Source organism: Drosophila sechellia, chromosome 2R (assembly GCF_004382195.2).
Source record: "Drosophila sechellia strain sech25 chromosome 2R, ASM438219v1, whole genome shotgun sequence".
NCBI lineage: Eukaryota > Metazoa > Arthropoda > Insecta > Diptera > Drosophilidae > Drosophila > Drosophila sechellia.
Window position 1 is genome coordinate 12,267,198 of NC_045950.1, and position 16,729 is coordinate 12,283,926.

General features: G+C 48.9%; 6 protein-coding genes across 8 annotated transcripts; 4 read left to right on the forward strand and 2 right to left on the reverse strand.

The window, feature by feature from the left end:
• The first annotated feature begins 317 nt into the window (after positions 1-317).
• LOC116800537 (protein clueless) lies at positions 318-7,221 on the forward strand. The gene is made up of 7 exons (XM_032716032.1): positions 318-867; positions 2,407-3,493; positions 3,591-5,865; positions 5,925-6,050; positions 6,113-6,328; positions 6,389-6,600; positions 6,669-7,221. The coding sequence occupies exons 1-7, from the start codon at positions 654-656 to the stop codon at positions 6,889-6,891; spliced, it is 4,353 nt and encodes a 1,450-aa protein (XP_032571923.1). The 5' UTR covers positions 318-653; the 3' UTR covers positions 6,892-7,221.
• A 681-nt stretch (positions 7,222-7,902) lies between these two features.
• LOC6609392 (ubiquitin carboxyl-terminal hydrolase calypso) lies at positions 7,903-10,094 on the reverse strand. 2 transcript variants are annotated; one of them, XM_002034045.2, is made up of 3 exons: positions 9,763-10,094; positions 9,424-9,671; positions 7,903-9,364 (listed from the first exon to the last, which is right to left on the reverse strand). In XM_002034045.2, exons 2-3 carry the CDS (start codon positions 9,614-9,616, stop codon positions 8,142-8,144), a joined length of 1,416 nt encoding a protein of 471 aa, XP_002034081.1. In that variant the 5' UTR covers positions 9,617-9,671; positions 9,763-10,094; the 3' UTR covers positions 7,903-8,141. The 2 variants fall into 2 exon arrangements, with proteins under 2 accessions (XP_002034081.1, XP_032571931.1); XM_032716040.1 differs by having other exon boundaries at positions 9,424-9,696.
• LOC6609391 lies at positions 10,092-10,653 on the forward strand. Of its 2 annotated transcripts, none has more exons than XM_032716052.1 (2): positions 10,092-10,307; positions 10,397-10,653. In XM_032716052.1, the coding sequence occupies exons 1-2, from the start codon at positions 10,176-10,178 to the stop codon at positions 10,505-10,507; spliced, it is 243 nt and encodes an 80-aa protein (XP_032571943.1). In that variant the 5' UTR covers positions 10,092-10,175; the 3' UTR covers positions 10,508-10,653. The 2 variants fall into 2 exon arrangements, with proteins under 2 accessions (XP_032571943.1, XP_032571944.1); XM_032716053.1 differs by having other exon boundaries at positions 10,093-10,277; positions 10,397-10,640.
• Positions 10,654-10,756: 103 nt separating this feature from the next.
• Positions 10,757-11,402, forward strand: LOC6609393. The gene has a single exon (XM_032716054.1). The coding sequence runs from the start codon at positions 11,027-11,029 to the stop codon at positions 11,207-11,209; it is 183 nt and encodes a 60-aa protein (XP_032571945.1). The 5' UTR covers positions 10,757-11,026; the 3' UTR covers positions 11,210-11,402.
• Positions 11,403-11,454: 52 nt separating this feature from the next.
• LOC6609394 (lipoyltransferase 1, mitochondrial) lies at positions 11,455-13,070 on the forward strand. Its single transcript, XM_002034047.2, has 3 exons — positions 11,455-12,029; positions 12,176-12,637; positions 12,698-13,070. The coding sequence occupies exons 1-3, from the start codon at positions 11,472-11,474 to the stop codon at positions 12,866-12,868; spliced, it is 1,191 nt and encodes a 396-aa protein (XP_002034083.1). The 5' UTR covers positions 11,455-11,471; the 3' UTR covers positions 12,869-13,070.
• A 53-nt stretch (positions 13,071-13,123) lies between these two features.
• Positions 13,124-16,567, reverse strand: LOC6609395 (tyrosine-protein kinase Shark). Its single transcript, XM_002034048.2, has 5 exons — positions 16,423-16,567; positions 15,818-16,314; positions 15,234-15,755; positions 13,980-15,180; positions 13,124-13,920 (listed from the first exon to the last, which is right to left on the reverse strand). The coding sequence occupies exons 1-5, from the start codon at positions 16,499-16,501 to the stop codon at positions 13,427-13,429; spliced, it is 2,793 nt and encodes a 930-aa protein (XP_002034084.1). The 5' UTR covers positions 16,502-16,567; the 3' UTR covers positions 13,124-13,426.
• Positions 16,568-16,729: the final 162 nt, after the last annotated feature.

A 16,729-nucleotide genomic window follows, 5' to 3' on the forward strand; every position in this document is an offset into this window, starting at 1 on the left:
AGTTTCTTAACATTTTTGCATTGGAATTCACCTCCAAATAACGAAAAAATGGAAAACCCTCCCATGTTCCACATTCCACCGTTCCTCATCGACGCTAAAATGACGCACTTTATAAAAAGACTTAAAATTTAGTTTTGAATAAAGATAAGTTGGTATTGTTAACTCCTGTTACCTTTAAATAAATGTAATTATATATATTGGTATCGTGTTGGCATGTGCATCCCCATCACTAGTTGTTGACCATCTCCAATTGTACATAGCAAATAACTAAATACTAAATACTGCAACCAGGCCACTGCCAGCGGTATATTTAAATTTTCAGCCGGTGGCCACACTCTCAGCCGTTAACAACATAACGCGTTATTTTCTAGCGAATCGGCCGATTTATATCCTCGACAAGTAATGTGCTGAAAAGAACAGAACTAGCAAAGACCCACTTGTCATAAATGCGTACGAGATCGTTAACGAAACAACAATCACGTTCGCTATCGACCAGAAAGACACTGAAAATCGAACCGAAATCACCCCGAGCTCGGCGAGCTGTTAGAGTTGTGTAACACGGACGGACGGGCCCAAAAAAAAAACGTGAACTAGAACTCTGTGTCTTCTCCGCTGGTTTTGTTGAGTTTTTGGCGAGCAGGTGAAGCAGAAGCATGGCGCTTGAAACGGAGGCGAAGAATTCAAATGCAACGGCCACGGGCGATGCAAAAGCAACAGCAACAAAGGCCAGCGGCAAGGCCAAGGAGAACAACAACACGGCCGGCGGCAAAAAGAACCTGAATCCGAATTCGAATCAGCAGAATTCGAATCAGAACTTGGTCAATGGCAATGGCACGGCTGCCGACGGGCCGGCTGCGAAGAAGAAAGGTGCGTTTAACTTTCCGCCTACGCCCACGTCCAACCAACCAACCGACCACCCACCCACTCACCAACCCATCACCACCTCCCCTTAGTTTTGCTGCCTTGGAAACTGCCTCAATATTTTATTTGCCACAAAAGCCAATCACATAACATTTTTAACATTACGTAATGGGCTTTTTCTCCCCTATAATGCCTTAAAAGCGGCGCCCGTTGTCTATGCTTGCCCCTCCGCCCCCTTTTACGAGCCCTCCCCCTCCCCAGAAACCGCGTGTGTTACAATTGCAATCGTAAATGTGTGTGTGTGTATTGGAGTTAAGTGCGTGCGTGAGAACTGCAAGTGTAGGTTCCCTACCTCTCTCACTCTCTCTCTTCCTCTTGGCATGGCAACGCACATGTTATTAACCCGGCAACGACGGCGAAATGTTCATTAACCCCCCGGGCGGATTTCTTGTTGCGTTTAACCTACAATTAACACGTGCGCGGCCCGAAATGCATGCACTTAACACACGCAAATTGTTCGACAATTATGTAAATCATGTTTTCTATCCGTAGACGCATCGCTCTACACTATGTCTCTTTCTCTCCGATTTCCTTGCGGTTAATGAACATTGTACTTATCACTTTTGCTTTCTCCTCTCTCACTCTCTTTGCCTCTCTCACTATCTCTCCCTCTCTCTAGCTCTATCCCTGTGTATCTCACAGTGCTGTAATTTAGTATACGGCTGTTGAAATTAGCATGGTCGTGTTAAACCCATTCCGTTTTCCTGAGAGATCGAAAGGAGATTGGATTATTCGGTGGACTGTTCGTACGGACTCCGAACGAACCCGGCCCCTTTGGCCTTATCAGCTCGCTTGTCTCTTTCTGTTTGTTTTTCTGCTGTTTTGTTGTAAATGTATGTATTTACATATACCTTCATATGTATATGCAAGAACACAGCTTGCCGGCGAACACAGTCACACTGAGCGGCGAAAGTATGCGAACAGTATTGTTATGTAAAAATCGGAACCAGGAGATAGAGACGAATACGCACCTCTTTCTTAAATTATTATTATATACTGTCAGAAAATTATAGAACAGAAATCTTATTTGCATTACCTTTAATTCCCTGATTGCTAACTAACAACATTTTTCAAATAATAGCAAGATTTAATCATTAAAGCCACTATTTATAAATTAAGAATGGTTAACATTAAATTCTAACATAAACATGGAAGCAATGCTTGGAAATTTAAATTCTTGAGAATAATCTTAATAATAATCTTATCTTAAACACAATAAAAACATAATAAAAAACCCTACTTGTGTTATAACAAATTGTCTTTGAACAAGTAGATTTATCAAAACCCTTACAAAACCTTTGCGAGCGACTCAAGATCAGGTCGGTAGTCTAAATAATATATTCATACAAGATTCTTCTGGGGGACATGGAAAGAAAAGTCGGTCCAAAGTTCACGTTCCTCCGCATACATCGAATAGGTTACACAATGCTCCACATGCCTTTCCCAATAATGACTAACAAATTACTTTTTCATCGCCCCATGCAGGCAAGAAGAACCGCAACAAAAGCCCACCTGAACCCACAACCGAAGCCGCTCTGAGCAACGGACACGTCGAGAAGCCCACAGCGGTGGATGCAGTTGAGGACAATGCCGATGCCAATGCCAATGTTGAGAAACCGCAGGATGGAGGAGCACCGGATGCTGAGGCTGATGGTGATGACATTGACCTGGACGCCCTGCAGGACATTGGCATCACGGTGAACATCAGCAGTCCCGGCGCCGATCTGCTTTGCGTGCAGCTGTCTAGCATGGAGCTGGTGCAGGAAATCCACCAGCTGCTGATGGACCGCGAGGAGACGTGCCATCGTACATGCTTCTCGCTGCAGCTGGACAACGTGACGCTCGACAATTTCGCCGAGCTCAAGGCAATCAGTAACCTGGAGCAGGGCTCGACCATCAAGGTGGTAGAGGAGCCGTACACCATGCGAGAGGCCCGTATCCATGTGCGCCATGTCCGTGATCTTCTCAAAAACCTTGACCCGGCCGACGCCTACAATGGCATTGACTGTACTTCGCTGACCTACTTAAACACGATCACTCAGGGTGATTTGTTGGACAAGAAGAGGACGCGACCGGACTCTGTGGATTGCACTCCGCCGGAGTATGTGACTCCGGGTGTAAGTGATCCGCCAATTCTGCCATTGCATCCAAATGTGAAGAACGCCAAGGGACCGCAGGCTCTCAAGGTACTGACGACATCCGCCTGGAACCCGCCACCCGGTCCTCGCAAGCTGCATGGTGACCTCATGTATCTGTACGTTGTCACCATGGAGGATAAACGATTCCACATCTCAGCCTGTTCCAAGGGCTTCTACATCAACCAGTCGACAGACGACACCTTTAACCCGAAGCCCGACAATCCCAGCCACCTCAGCCACTCGCTGATCGATCTGCTTTCCCACATATCACCATCGTTCCGACGTGCCTTCCAGACCATCCAGAAGCGACGCACCATGCGTCATGCATTCGAGCGGGTAGCCACGCCCTATCAAGTGTACCAGTGGGCATCTCCCATCCTGGAGCACACAGTGGACGCTATTCGCGCCGAGGATGCATTCAGCTCAAAATTGGGGTAGGTTGAGCAAAAAGATTTTAATAGTATACCTACATATATGTTGACAAAGTAATACTAATTATTAATTTGTACACCTGATCCTTCCATGTCACAGCTACGAAGAGCACATCCCCGGACAGACACGCGACTGGAACGAAGAGCTGCAGACGACGCGGGAACTGCCACGTAAGACACTGCCGGAGCGCTTGCTGCGCGAGCGCGCCATCTTCAAGGTGCACGGAGACTTCGTGACTGCCGCCACAAGGGGCGCCATGGCCGTTATCGACGGCAATGTGCTGGCCATTAATCCCGGCGAGGACACCAAGATGCAAATGTTCATTTGGAACAATATCTTCTTCTCGATGGGTTTCGACGTAAGAGACCATTACAAGGAACTGGGCGGCGATGCAGCCGCCTTTGTTGCCCCTCGATACGATCTGCACGGCGTGCGTGTCTACAATGCCGTTGATATTGAAGGATTATACACCCTGGGAACCGTCGTAGTTGATTATCGCGGCTACCGTGTTACCGCCCAATCTATTATTCCCGGAATTCTGGAGCGGGAGCAGGAGCAAAGCGTCGTCTACGGCTCCATTGACTTTGGAAAGACGGTGCTCAGCCATCCCAAGTACTTGGAGCTTCTTAGACAAGCCGGTAAGCATCTGAAGATCTTGCCACACGTAGTGCTTAACGAGCGGGATGAACCCGTGGAGTTGTGCTCCTCGGTAGAGTGCAAGGGCATTATTGGAAACGATGGCCGGCACTACATCCTTGACTTATTGCGCACGTTCCCGCCAGACGTGAACTTCCTGAAGCTTCAGGACGTGCAGCTGTGCAAGGAATTAGTTAATATGGGCTTCCCCATCGAGCACAGGCACAAGTTGTGCTGCCTGCGCCAAGAGCTGCTGGAAGCTTTTATCGAGGATCGACATGTTAACTTTATCCGAATTGCCGCTGCGCACCTTCAGCAGCTTACTACCATAAAGCAGTCTGAAAAATCGGAGGCGAATCCAGCTCCAGCCTTAGAAGGAGCAGAGGCGGCAATTAAAGTAAACGGAGCTGAAAAACCCGATGACAAGGACAAGAAAACCGAAGATACGGAGAAGAAGGATAGGTCCACTTCTGGCGAGACCAGGACCGCCGCCATGGTTAATGCCATTCGGGAGGCACAGTGCAACGTAGCTTCTTCGAATGAGGTGCAAGCTTCCGAGGTAGTTAAACGGGCTTGCGCCGCTGTTGGATCGCTGAAGGAGAAAGAGTTCGACTTCCGCTTCAACCCCGACGTATTCTCGCCCGGCATTCGTCACGTGGATGGCGAGGAGGGCACCGTCAGCTCGCTGGCCAAACAAAAGGTGCTCGTGCAGGAAGCAGCTCAGTTCCTCGTCCTTACGCAGATACCCGCCTTTATCAAGGAACATATGTCCCATTCATCGTCACCAATCGATGGCCAGAGTCTAACGGAATCCTTGCACAGTCACGGCATCAACGTGCGTTATTTGGGCAAGGTTATTAAAATTTTAAAAGATATGCCTCGCATGGATTACCTACATAGGATCGCTGTCCTCGAGCTGATCGTACGGGCCACCAAGCACATCTACTATACGTACATGCAGAATACAGAGCCGCTGCACCTCTCTGCCGCCATCAGCCACTTCCTCAACTGTCTGCTGACCAATGGACCCGTCAACCCGGCCGTGAGCAGCGAGGAGGCGCACAAGAAACGCGGGAACGGCGGTAAGCACAACAAGCACAAGTCCTCCAAGGGCGGTAAGGGTCAGCAGCAACAGCAGGCGACAGGCAATCAGAATGGCAGCTCGTCTGGCTCCTCCAATGGTTCATCCGCATCCGATTGGACTCTGATGACGCCCCGATCCCTGTGGCAGCAAATTCGTAAGGAGGCCAAGGTCTACTGGGACTGGGAATTGGACTGTGACTCGATTGAGACTGCGGTCTCCAAGTTCGGCATCCAGCGTATCAGTCTGATGCGCGCCTTCTGCTTGAAGGTTGGTATTCAGGTACTGCTGCGAGAGTACAACTTCGAGTCCAAGCACAAGCCAACCTTTGGCGACGACGACATCGTCAATGTGTTCCCAATTGTGAAGCACATTAGTCCCCGGGCAACCGACGCCTATAACTTCTACACCACGGGCCAGGCCAAGATCCAACAGGGCTTGTTTAAGGAGGGCTATGAACTAATCAGCGGAGCACTCAACCTGCTGAACAACGTATTTGGCGCATTGCACCAGGAAAACGGATCCTGCCTGCGCATGCTGGCCAGGCTCAGCTACCTTTTGGGCGATGCCCAAGATGCTCTAGCGATCCAACAGCGAGCAGTGATCATGAGCGAGCGGGTGAACGGCATGGACCACCCATCGACCATATTGGAATACGTATGTGCCTTTGCTGCCCCTTCTAAGTTCAATTAATATCTGTATTCCTCCTTCTTTAGACACACCTATCACTCTATTCGTTTGCTAACGGACACGTGGGAATGTCCCTTAAGCTGCTATACAGAGCTCGCTATTTGATGGTGCTCATCTGTGGTGAAGATCATCCGGAAGTGGCACTGATCGATGTAAGTTTACCAAGTTAATTGAAAATTTGATTAAAATCCAACCGACTTACCTTTATTTTCAGAGCAACATCAGTTTGATTTTGCATGCGCTGGGCGAATACGAGTTGTCGCTGCGTTTTATCGAGCATGCCCTCAAGCTGAACCTGAAATACTTTGGCGACAAGGATATGCACGTGGCCCTCAGCTATCACCTGATGGCCCGCACACAGTCCTGCATGGGCGACTTCCGCTCAGCGTTGAATAACGAGAAGGAAACGTACTCTTTCTACAAGTCTCAGGTGGGTGCACACTAAGCTAGTTCTCGAGAAATCAAGCTGAATACTATACTTTTTAAACAGTTTGGCGAGAACCACGAGAAGACCAGGGACTCGGCCGAGTGCCTGCGTCTCTTGACCCAGCAAGCTGTGCTGCTGCAGCGCAAGATGAACGATATCTATTCCAGTGGCAAACTGACCAGTGACCTGCCGCCCATCCACATCACACCACCGTCGATGGGCTCGGTCCTGGACATGTTGAACACCATCAATGGCATTCTGTTCGTAAAGATTAGGTGAGAATTTCAATGGGTTGCCTTTTCACAGGGGATTTTCTAACTTGCATTCTAATTTGTAATCATAGCCGAAAAGACATTGTCAAGGTGCGCAGTGAAATTGAAAAGCATTTCAAGACCGATAGCACTGAGAACGAGGTGGATGATGCTATCAACTCCATTGTGGCTGCTGCTAACAACAATGGTGAAGTCGAGGATTCGGTCCCCAAGGATGTCAAGGAGCAGCCAGAAGCATGCAAGCAGCTAACAAATGGCGACAAGGCGGCAGCCACTGAGGCGACTTCAAGTTGAACGCTCCCCAGGGGCGATGTTTAACAAAAAGAAATCGAAAATCCCAACAAGTCACAAAATTTGCCGCCTGTTCATTGCATTGCCGTATCGTTAATCGTATTTTGGGACTGAGCAAAATGAATGCATTCATGTTTGAACTACTACAGCAATGACCTACCACCAAAAAGTACCAACATCGTAATAAAACATAATTGTATATGTTTTTCTTAAAGGCTGCTCTTGTACTGCTCACACACATCGCATCGCGTCGTATTTAGGAATACGCATAGAACGTCCTATAACCATTTATGGCATAGGTCAATAAAGTACTTTTAGACTTAGTCAAGCAAACTATCAGCAACACTATTAAGCATCCTATCCAACACCTACAGCCCGATATCACCCAAAAATCAGCTCTAACTAAAAGTTGACTTGTTTTTGAAAGCAAAACGTCGTCTAGCTCTAACACATGTATGTTTTGCCAAACCATTTGCAAATCCGTCAAATGCCTTTTATAGTTTGTAATCAATTGCACGTAATCACATCCGTTACTCTTAGTTACTAGATGATTCGTTGAAAAGTTTGTAGCAGGAAAATATATTCTCGATCAGGATTACCAGCCACGTCCGTCTGTCTAGAAACTAGCTTCTTGTCACGCTTAGTTATTTTAAAACATTCTATACTATTTTACAATATTCCCCGCTATGCCAATAAATTTCAGAGATATCTTCCTAGCGGCTCCAACTAGTTGAGTAACGGGTATATGATAGTCGAGCAAATCGACTATAGCGTTCTCTTGTTTTATGCATTGTTTTTGTTGAATCAACTTTACAACGAGTGCGACTAAATATTTTACAATAACGTTAGGATTCACCCGATTGGAAAAAAGAAACCCGAGGAATTATTGAAGGATTACGTTTTTGTTATACAACTATCATATAGATATATATCAGAATATATATATATTATTCATATGTAATGCATACACATTTGGGTCCTTAGTCTATCAAGGACCACAAGAAAATCGATTCGTACGAACAAAATGGTTTTTTATTATTGAAAAGGTCGAAGTGCGATCAAATAAAAATGAAGCTGCCAAGTTGATTTCGTATTTAAAAGAAACGCATTTGTGAATGTCACTAAAACTAAACTTATCCGATCTTATGGGTAAATTGGTGCTTCTTGGTGGGGAAATTTTAGAAAAACAATACTGGAATGAATGGTCTTAAAAATGCAAACTGTATTCTTAAAAACATGTACATGCTGTACGCCTACTTCCGTTTTCTGCACTTGTTGCGTCCCTTCCGCCTCCTGCCTGGCGTTTTGCTTGGCGACTTGCCATTCTTAGCGGCCGCAGCCTGCTGTTGCTGAGTCTTGGGCGTAGATGCACTGGCTCCTGTGGTGCTTCCGCCCGCACTCGCGGTGTTGCTCTGCTTGCTGATCCGATTGGCTGCACCCTGACCACTGACCTTCTTCGATGGAAGCAAATGCTGGCTAACCAGCTCGCCTAGGACGCCCTGGTGGGCCAGCATAGAGAGGAAAGTGCAGATGAACTTATCGTAGTTGTGAGTGCGTCGACTGGCGTCCACCTTAAACATGTGCCTCCGATCGTTTTCGTCGGTCAGGTGCTGCTCATTGATGGCTATTTCCGTGTCCAGGTTCTTGAGAAGCGATTGCAGATCACGTGCGGTGAAAGCACTCGGCTCCAATAATGTGGTGGGTGTGTCCGGACGTTGTGAGTCTCCGTTACCCGATTCGCCCTGCTCGTCGGCCTTTAGAAGCTTCTGCAGTGTCCCGGACACGATTGCTTGGTTGGTGCGCAGCATCTTAAGTTTATGTGTTATGGCAATCCGCCTGTCTGGCACAACGGCCATGAGATTGAAGCGTATGTCCTGTTCGCCGGTCGCTATTCCCAGTCGCTCAGCCATCACACGTCGGAACTTATCTGTCCAATCCTCGCTATCCTCCCAACCGCCGTGATTCATGGGATACGGTTTCAAGCCATCCAGCTCAAAAAGTTGTCCATTAATAGGCACAAAGCTAACGAAGTGAAACGCCTCACCGGTGAAGCGGCAGCTTGAGACGCCAGCTCCTGTCCGTTCCAGTCGGCGCCGAGCCTGCGGCATTGCATGGGAGTTGTGCGCGCAAGCCAGCTCCGGAGTGTTGCCAATAGCCAGTCCCTTATTCTCCGGACTCATGCCTTTGGTGTGAGTTTTTAGTCGACTCAGGGTGTCGCCCAGCTGAAGATTGTTCTCGTTGCAGTTCAGGAGCACCGAAAGCAAGGCGTGTGTGGCACAGCTATTGGGGACTACCTGCTGGGCGAAGAAAATGCTGGAAATGGCCTCCTCATCCTTGACGAATATCTCAGCTGTTGTCTCCACAATTTTGCGTCTGGCACGTCGCTCTTCGATCCAGCGGAAGAGAAATATGAAGCCATATGGACTCTCGATGGGTTTCTGTAGGTCGTACACCTCCTCCACCTGTACATCGTGACCTGAGGATGGTAGGTATCTTAATAGGATGTGTGGAACAAAACATATTCCAATAGATTACAGCCAAAATCCTTGAGAAGTAGTGTGAAGAGACCTGGGTCGGACTCCAGCTCCAACCAACCGTCCGCCAGTTGGGCCATAGGCATGGTCGTAGCTCCTGAAGCCGTGGAAAGTAGCGCATTGTGGCTGAGACTGATGTTGCCTGCCGCAACTCCGGCCGCCTGGGCGCCACTACCTCCTCCAGCAGCGTTCATATTTGTATGGCTTATACAATTGCTATAGATGCTACTTTAATTTCGTTTTTGTGCACTGAGAAGGAAATACACATAAAAATCTATCAAAGAAATCTTAACGTATGTTTGTTTTTGGCAATAATATAATAAACAAATTAAATAGTTACCGGTTATACTCATAAAAACGTCTTCAATTGTTTGTTTTCGTATGCGGCAGCTAACATTTATTGTTGCATAGAGCATAAGGACGTTGGTTTTCTAGTTTTCGGAGCAAGCCATATACTGGCGATAACCGTCCGCAAGTTAGGCCCGTCGGCTGCAGGTTGTCTTTTGTCCCCAATTCATTTTAAATATAAAAATATTGCCTATTTGGAACAAAATAGTTTTTTGCGCTTCCTCTTATCTGCATTTGCCATTCACAAGGCCACGTAAATTTCAACAACGATATTCAGCCGGTGCGCGGCGAATGGCATACAACTTCAACGATCTGGTAGCGTTTGTTTGAGTTTACAGTCAGCTGTTATTCACGTAACTTTAACTTTTCTCTTGGCTTTTTGGTAGAAATTCAATTGCTGTTGCTATGGTTCGACCAACACTAGTTGCGCTGGCTAAGCGCGTACCGCTCATACACTTCCGCAAGGGTGGAGCAGGAGTGCCGGGCGCCCAGACAGCAAACCAGAAGGCAAGTTCCCAGGCAGCAGGAGGCAGAAAGGTTAACCCAGCCCATTTCATTACTACACAATACCACGGCTTCTTCTGTGCATCATAACTAAACTTCGTACTTGTCTCTTCTACGTTTAGTTGGCCGGTGGACCAGCAATTGAGGACTACGAGCTGCCGGCACGTTTTGCCCGCAAGCCAATTGATGCCGAAGAGGCGGCGTACATCAATAATGGGGGTATTCCAAAGTGAAGGGGCTCCCAAAGTGTGCTGCTCATAAAATATAACACATGTTAATGTCACAGCTGTTGTAGACGTCTCGGATTATCACACATGTTTAGCGTAAATTATACAAGTTCGAATTAAAAAGATTAAAATAAATTAATTGCGGCGCCAGAGTGCCGTTGTTGTTTTTGTAATGACCGGAGCTTTCGTCGTTCGCTGCGAATGGCATTTGGGGACCGTCGAGGAAGAACAAGAGCAGCGAGCACCACTGCTCATCTGAAACGAAAGCCAATCGGTCGTGATATTCTCACACGCGCAGCTGCTTTTCAATCGGCTCTGTGTTCGTTCGTTTGTTTGTGCTATAACTGCTACCCCCGCCCACTGCGATCATCCGCCTTGCCCCCGCCCCCGCAGTTCCCGTGCGCCGCGAACAAAGAGTGGAAAATTTTGGTGTCAGCTGAAAAGGAAACCCTTTAGCCATCTTATTTGGGCCCCGTAACGCTGCGGCCCCCCGTAAACACCGGATTCGTTGTATCCCCCACCTGGATGGGTGTGAGTATGCCAGTGAACTGTGCCAACAAGGACTGCCTGGGTCTCCGTAAGCGTGTCTGTGGTCTGCATCAAACCTGGAAGTGGCTGCATCAGACGCCCGACCTGCACGAATACCTCATCTCGGCCAGCTCCGTGGCTGCAAACACATCCCGAACCACTAAGAACGCCACAGTCTAAAGTCCAGAGCGACCAAAGCCATTTAAAGACCAAAACGAATACATAGCGTAGATAGTAGACCATACATAACCTAAAGAAGAGCGCACACAGAGACCACATAGAACCGGGCAGACGACAACCGTAGAAACCAACCAACCAATCAACCCGTCAAGAGCTTTTTTCGACACCATTGACCTTGTTTCGCTTGCAAGCGCATTGTGTCTCAGATCACCTGGCAACAGAAATCACACACCCGTACACGCCCCACTTCCTTGTGTAAGCCATGAGCATGCTGTTGCGACGCAATTCCAGCCAGCTGCGGCTGCTCCTCTCCTCCGCCGCTCAGGCCACGCGCCTGGCATCCAGCGGAGTGGAGCCACCATCTGCTGGACAGCAGGAGATTAGGAAGCAGAGACGCCAGCCACCGCCCGTAGTGCCCGATTCGGAGATCAAGAAGTCTGTGTTCATCTCGCAGTCCAGCGATGTGTTCACCAACCTCGCTCTGGAGGATTGGCTGTACAAAAACTTTGACTTCAGCCGCCACCATGTGCTGCTGCTGTGGGCCAACGATCCGTGCGTGGTCATTGGTCGCCACCAGAATCCCTTCACCGAGGCCAATGTTTCGCGGCTGGTGGAACGCGGCATTACACTTGCTCGCCGCAATAGTGGCGGTGGAGCGGTGTACCATGATCTTGGGAACCTCAACTGCACCTTTTTCTCGCCCCGAGAGCGCTACGATCGCAAGTACAACCTGAACATCGTGACCAGGGCCTTGTTCCGCGAGTGGGCCATCAAGGCGGAGATAAATGAGCGCGACGACATTGTAGTGATGAATAAGAAGGTGAGGAGGAGCGGTGGCTCTTATCAAGGAATGATGCGACCCCGGCTGATCCCTCACATTGGCGTCAGCCCATATAACCAACAGCTGGGGCTGTGCATCTGGTCTTTATTTGCCCACTCAACGAGTATGCCCTTGTTCAATTACAGATTTCCGGTACTGCGGCCAAGCTGGGACACCCGAACTCGTACCATCATTGCACTATTCTGGCCAGCGCCAACAAATTGCACTTGGGCGAATCTCTGGTGCGGGAGCCGGTCAATTACATAAGCAAGGCCACGGCTTCGGTGCCGTCGCCCATCCGCAACCTGGTTGATGTCAATCGCACAGTGAACGTTGCACAGCTGCGCTCCGCCGTGGGCTACGAGTACTTGAGGACGGCTGCAACCACACTGGAAGACGGCGGCAGCAAACAGACGATGCAGCAGCGCGGCTTTCAGCTGGTCAATCCCACAGAGAAATGGTTCCCCGGCATTGAGGAACTGCGCTCCAACTACAGCTCTTGGGACTGGGTCATCGGCAAGACTCCCAAGTTCACCGTGCAGAAGGAACTGGAGGTGAAGGGCGATGAGCAGGACATGAAACTGAAACTAAGCGTGGAAGTGGAGGCGGTATGTTTTGTTTTGCCTTGTTTTAGAGAATTATCACTTATGATTTTACCAAATTTGTAGGGATTAATGAAGGAGATCGGCATCCAGCTGCCGCAGAGCGATCAGCTCGTCCCGGTGGTCACTCCGCTCCAGGGCAAGCCCTACAACGAGGAGAACCTGAACGGAATACTTGGCGCCCTTAAGCTCGTCAGCGCATCGAATGTGAAGCAGGCAATAAATGGATCAGCTTGATTACTGTTGTGCTACCTCGAAAAATTAACAAAAAAAATATATAATCCTTTTTAGAGCACTAACCACGCTAACGTAGATATAATCTTTCCAAGAAACCATATTACTAACCTAGTATTTAAGCGTTTTACAAACAAACTATTTACTTTTGTTACCACGTTTTATATAAAAGAACTGCATTAAATGTTTAAACATTGAATATTAATTCAAACTGCCGTATTATTTAAGACTATAAAAAACCATTTTAAAAGCGCAGTGTGTATAAAAATATTTTTTATTTTGTATAACCAATGAAACAAAATGAATTTGTAAAAATGAATACAAAGTTTATATGCTAAATCTTTTAAGGCACTTGTTCGCTTTCTTTTGACACAAATTGGTTGTACACATATGATTAAAAAATATATTACAAGCTATAAACATGAATACTAGGATAGGGGACAACAATAGTGATCTGTGGTTTCCAGATCGTTAATACGTTAAAAACGGAATAGAAGTTATTACAGAAATAGCTACAGAAAATTGCACTCAGAACGGAAGAAGTCGAAAATGGAAACTGGCTTAAATGTGAACCGTTTGCACCAATTCCGGCAGGTTTTGGTAATCAGGATCGCGGGCGAAAAACTCGGTGAGATAGACGAAGGTCGGCCGATCCTTGGGTCGTTCCTTCCAGCAGCTCTGCATCACGGCATAGATGTAAGCTGGACAGAGATTGGGCTGCGGCAGGCGTTCGCCACTGTCCACCAACTTGATGGCATCGACATTAGATATTTCCCCATATGGCGGTGCGCCCAAGGAAAACATCTCCCAGATGGTCACGCCAAAAGACCACACATCACTGGCGTGCGAGAAGATGCCCAGGTTGAAGCTTTCCGGTGCGTACCAGCGAATGGGCCAACGTCCGCCCTGGGTGAATTGGTATTCCGTGCTACCGGGCCTCAGGGATCGCGACATGCCGAAGTCACTGATCTTCGCCTGGTGGCGTGCGGTCAGCAATATATTTCTGGCGGCCAGATCGCGGTGCACAAAATGCTGAGATTCCAGATAATGCATGCCTGGTACAAACATTAATTTATTAATTAAATGGAATCCAACTGTCTTGAGTTTGACTTACCACACGCAATCTGTGACGCCCAAACTTTCAGCTCCGAATTGGCCGTGATCTCATGACCATGATCCAGTATGTACTGCAGCATGGAGCCGAGCGGAGCTAGCTCCTGAACCATCATGAGCATTTCACCCTTCGAAATGCCAATCAATCGCACAATACACTTGTGCTCCAGCCGCATCATAACTGATGCTTCGCGCAGGAACTCCTGCTTGTTGCTGTGCTCGTCGCTAAGCATCTTAATGGCCACCTCCATGCGGGATTCCTCGCCAGCACCACTCTTCCTCAGCAGCCATCCACTGTGCACTGAACCGAATTCCCCGTGCCCGATCTCTCTATCCAGCACTAGATTATCTGGTTCAATAAAGAACCTCAGCTTGGCGGCCTCCACCTCAGTGGCGCTTGGTGTGCTGGGCGTACCGCTGCACTTGCGATGCAGATAGCTGGCCATCTCACTTTCCGTCGATGCGGTCGGACCAACCGAGTTTAGTCGTGCCACGGCGGGCGCCTTGATCTGCTGATCCAACAGGGAGAGCACGTCCACTGTGGGCTGGTAACCGTTGGCAATCCACTGGCCTGCTCGCTCGCGCTCTATGGCCACATCACTCTTCGTGAAGTACTCAACTTCGGCTTCAGTCTTTTGGGCAATCGGTGGCAGGTCAATCTCAATGGGCGTGTTGTTCCTGGGCACGTTGTACACTTCGCCAGCACCAGCTCCGCCATCCGCGTTAAACGTTGAGAACTCCGTCGAGAACGACAGGCTCTTCAGCATGGGTGCCGCTGCCTGCAGCTCCTGCTCCGTTCTGGCCAGAGAACCACTAACAGTGCTCTCGGACTCACTGCGTTTGCCCTTGGACTTGCTTTTGCGCAGGCTGTTCATGTCGAACAGCGATTTCTTCGGACTCGTCAGTCGCAGAGTGTTGAACATTGAGCTACTGTTCTCCTTCTGCTTTTTTTTCGTTATGGTCAGGGCGGGAACGTGCGAGTGTTGATGATGCGAATGTGGCGATACTGGAGTGGGCGGGGTAGCTTTTGGCTTCACCGATGATCGAGGTATTGTGGCAAACGAGGGCACCTCTGGCTTGGGCTGTGGCGGAACCGGATACTTGAGGCTCACTGGCAACCCGTAAGAGAAGCGCATGAAGTGGGCTATTAGATGTTCCACGCTTGGCCAGTAGGGACCGTCATCAATGTACAGAAACTTGGACTGCAAACAGACGTTTCTTTAAAGAGAACATTTAAAGTACGGTGATAACTTACCCCGCCGGACTGCACCTTGACACCATTCTGATAGAGATCCGCTTGCGAAATACGAAAATTCTTGACCACCTGATCACTAAGCAACGTTAGAACCAATCCCGAGGCCGCCGGCGATTCGGAATAGCGAACCAGAAAGCAACCGGAGGTATCCACTTCCGGTTGTTTGGCTAATAACTCCTTGGCATGTTTTTTTAGTATGGCTACGGCCTCGTCTCTGGTCAGAGTGCCATGGTACCACTGATCTCTTGTGGTATTTGCCGGTGGGAGCTTGTAGTTGAGCAGGAATTCCTCCACTGCCGTTTGGCCCGCTTCCTTGGCCAGATCGAATGGAAATTCACCCGAACTTGTTCTTGGCAACGGCGGAGCTTCAGCCAGGAGCAGCTCTTGCACAGCCTCCAGGTTGCCGTGCTTGGCAGCCTCATGCAGCGGAACATAGCCATTATCGATGTTTCTGCCCTGGACATTGGCCTGTGCCGAGATGAGTGTGCGTATGAAACTGGTCGGCTTGGAGCGAGCGGCGTACTGCGAATGAAAGTAAATGGTTATAGAGAGCATTATGCATAGTTGTGCGTTGGTTAACCTACGTGCAATGGCTGGCAGCCAAAGGAGTCGGAGCTGTTGACCTGGACCTTGGCATTCAACAGGTGCTTCAGTATATCCTCGTCCGAGTGCAGGGCCGCCAGATGCAGTGCCGTCTGCCCATCCTGATTCTTGGCATCGAAATTCCGATAGCCGCACTTGAGCAGTTCGAAGACCACCTTGCTCTCGTTTTTGCTTGTGGCGCGATGCAGCAGATTGGTCACTCCGTGGCTGCGAGTGTTGTGCGGCGGCAGATCGCGGATCAAGGGCACTATCAGCTTGGTGGGCAGACCATTGGCCGCCTGCTGATAGTAGTCCACGAGCGTGTCCAGGCCGTGCAGGATCTTCGTCTGCACCTTGTCGTCGATGGAGAAGAATGCGTCTTCGCCACCATGTCGCCGCACCTGGTAGTGACACACCTCACCCTGGCAGAGCAGGCTCAGCACAAAGTCCCCGGCCGCTGTGCTGCTCTCGCGCACCAGAAATGTTCCGTCCTCGTAACCTGTTGATTGATTGCCATACCAATTACCCATCATTGTGCTCCACCACGCCCACATCCCAGCGATCATCACTGATGACAGGCCAATTGGCGCCCTGCGCCAGCACTTACCCTGCTTGAGCAGATCGTCGGCTGCCTCGCGGGACAGGTTGCCGTGGTACCATTTCATGGGATCACAATCGCGACTCATTTTTGGGCCATTTGCTCCGATCCTGCTGCGTTTTGTTAATAATTTTGGGTAAGTGTGATCGTTGTTGGATCGCAGGAAAATACCGCCAGAGATCAGTGTTGCCAATTTAGCTTGGTTCCACTTGATTCTGGCTTTTTTACTTGTGGAATCCCGAATTTCTTTCATTTTTCACGCTAAAGAGTTGGCAGCACTGCCAGTGGGTTCGCTGAGTCGCGTTGCCAACCAATG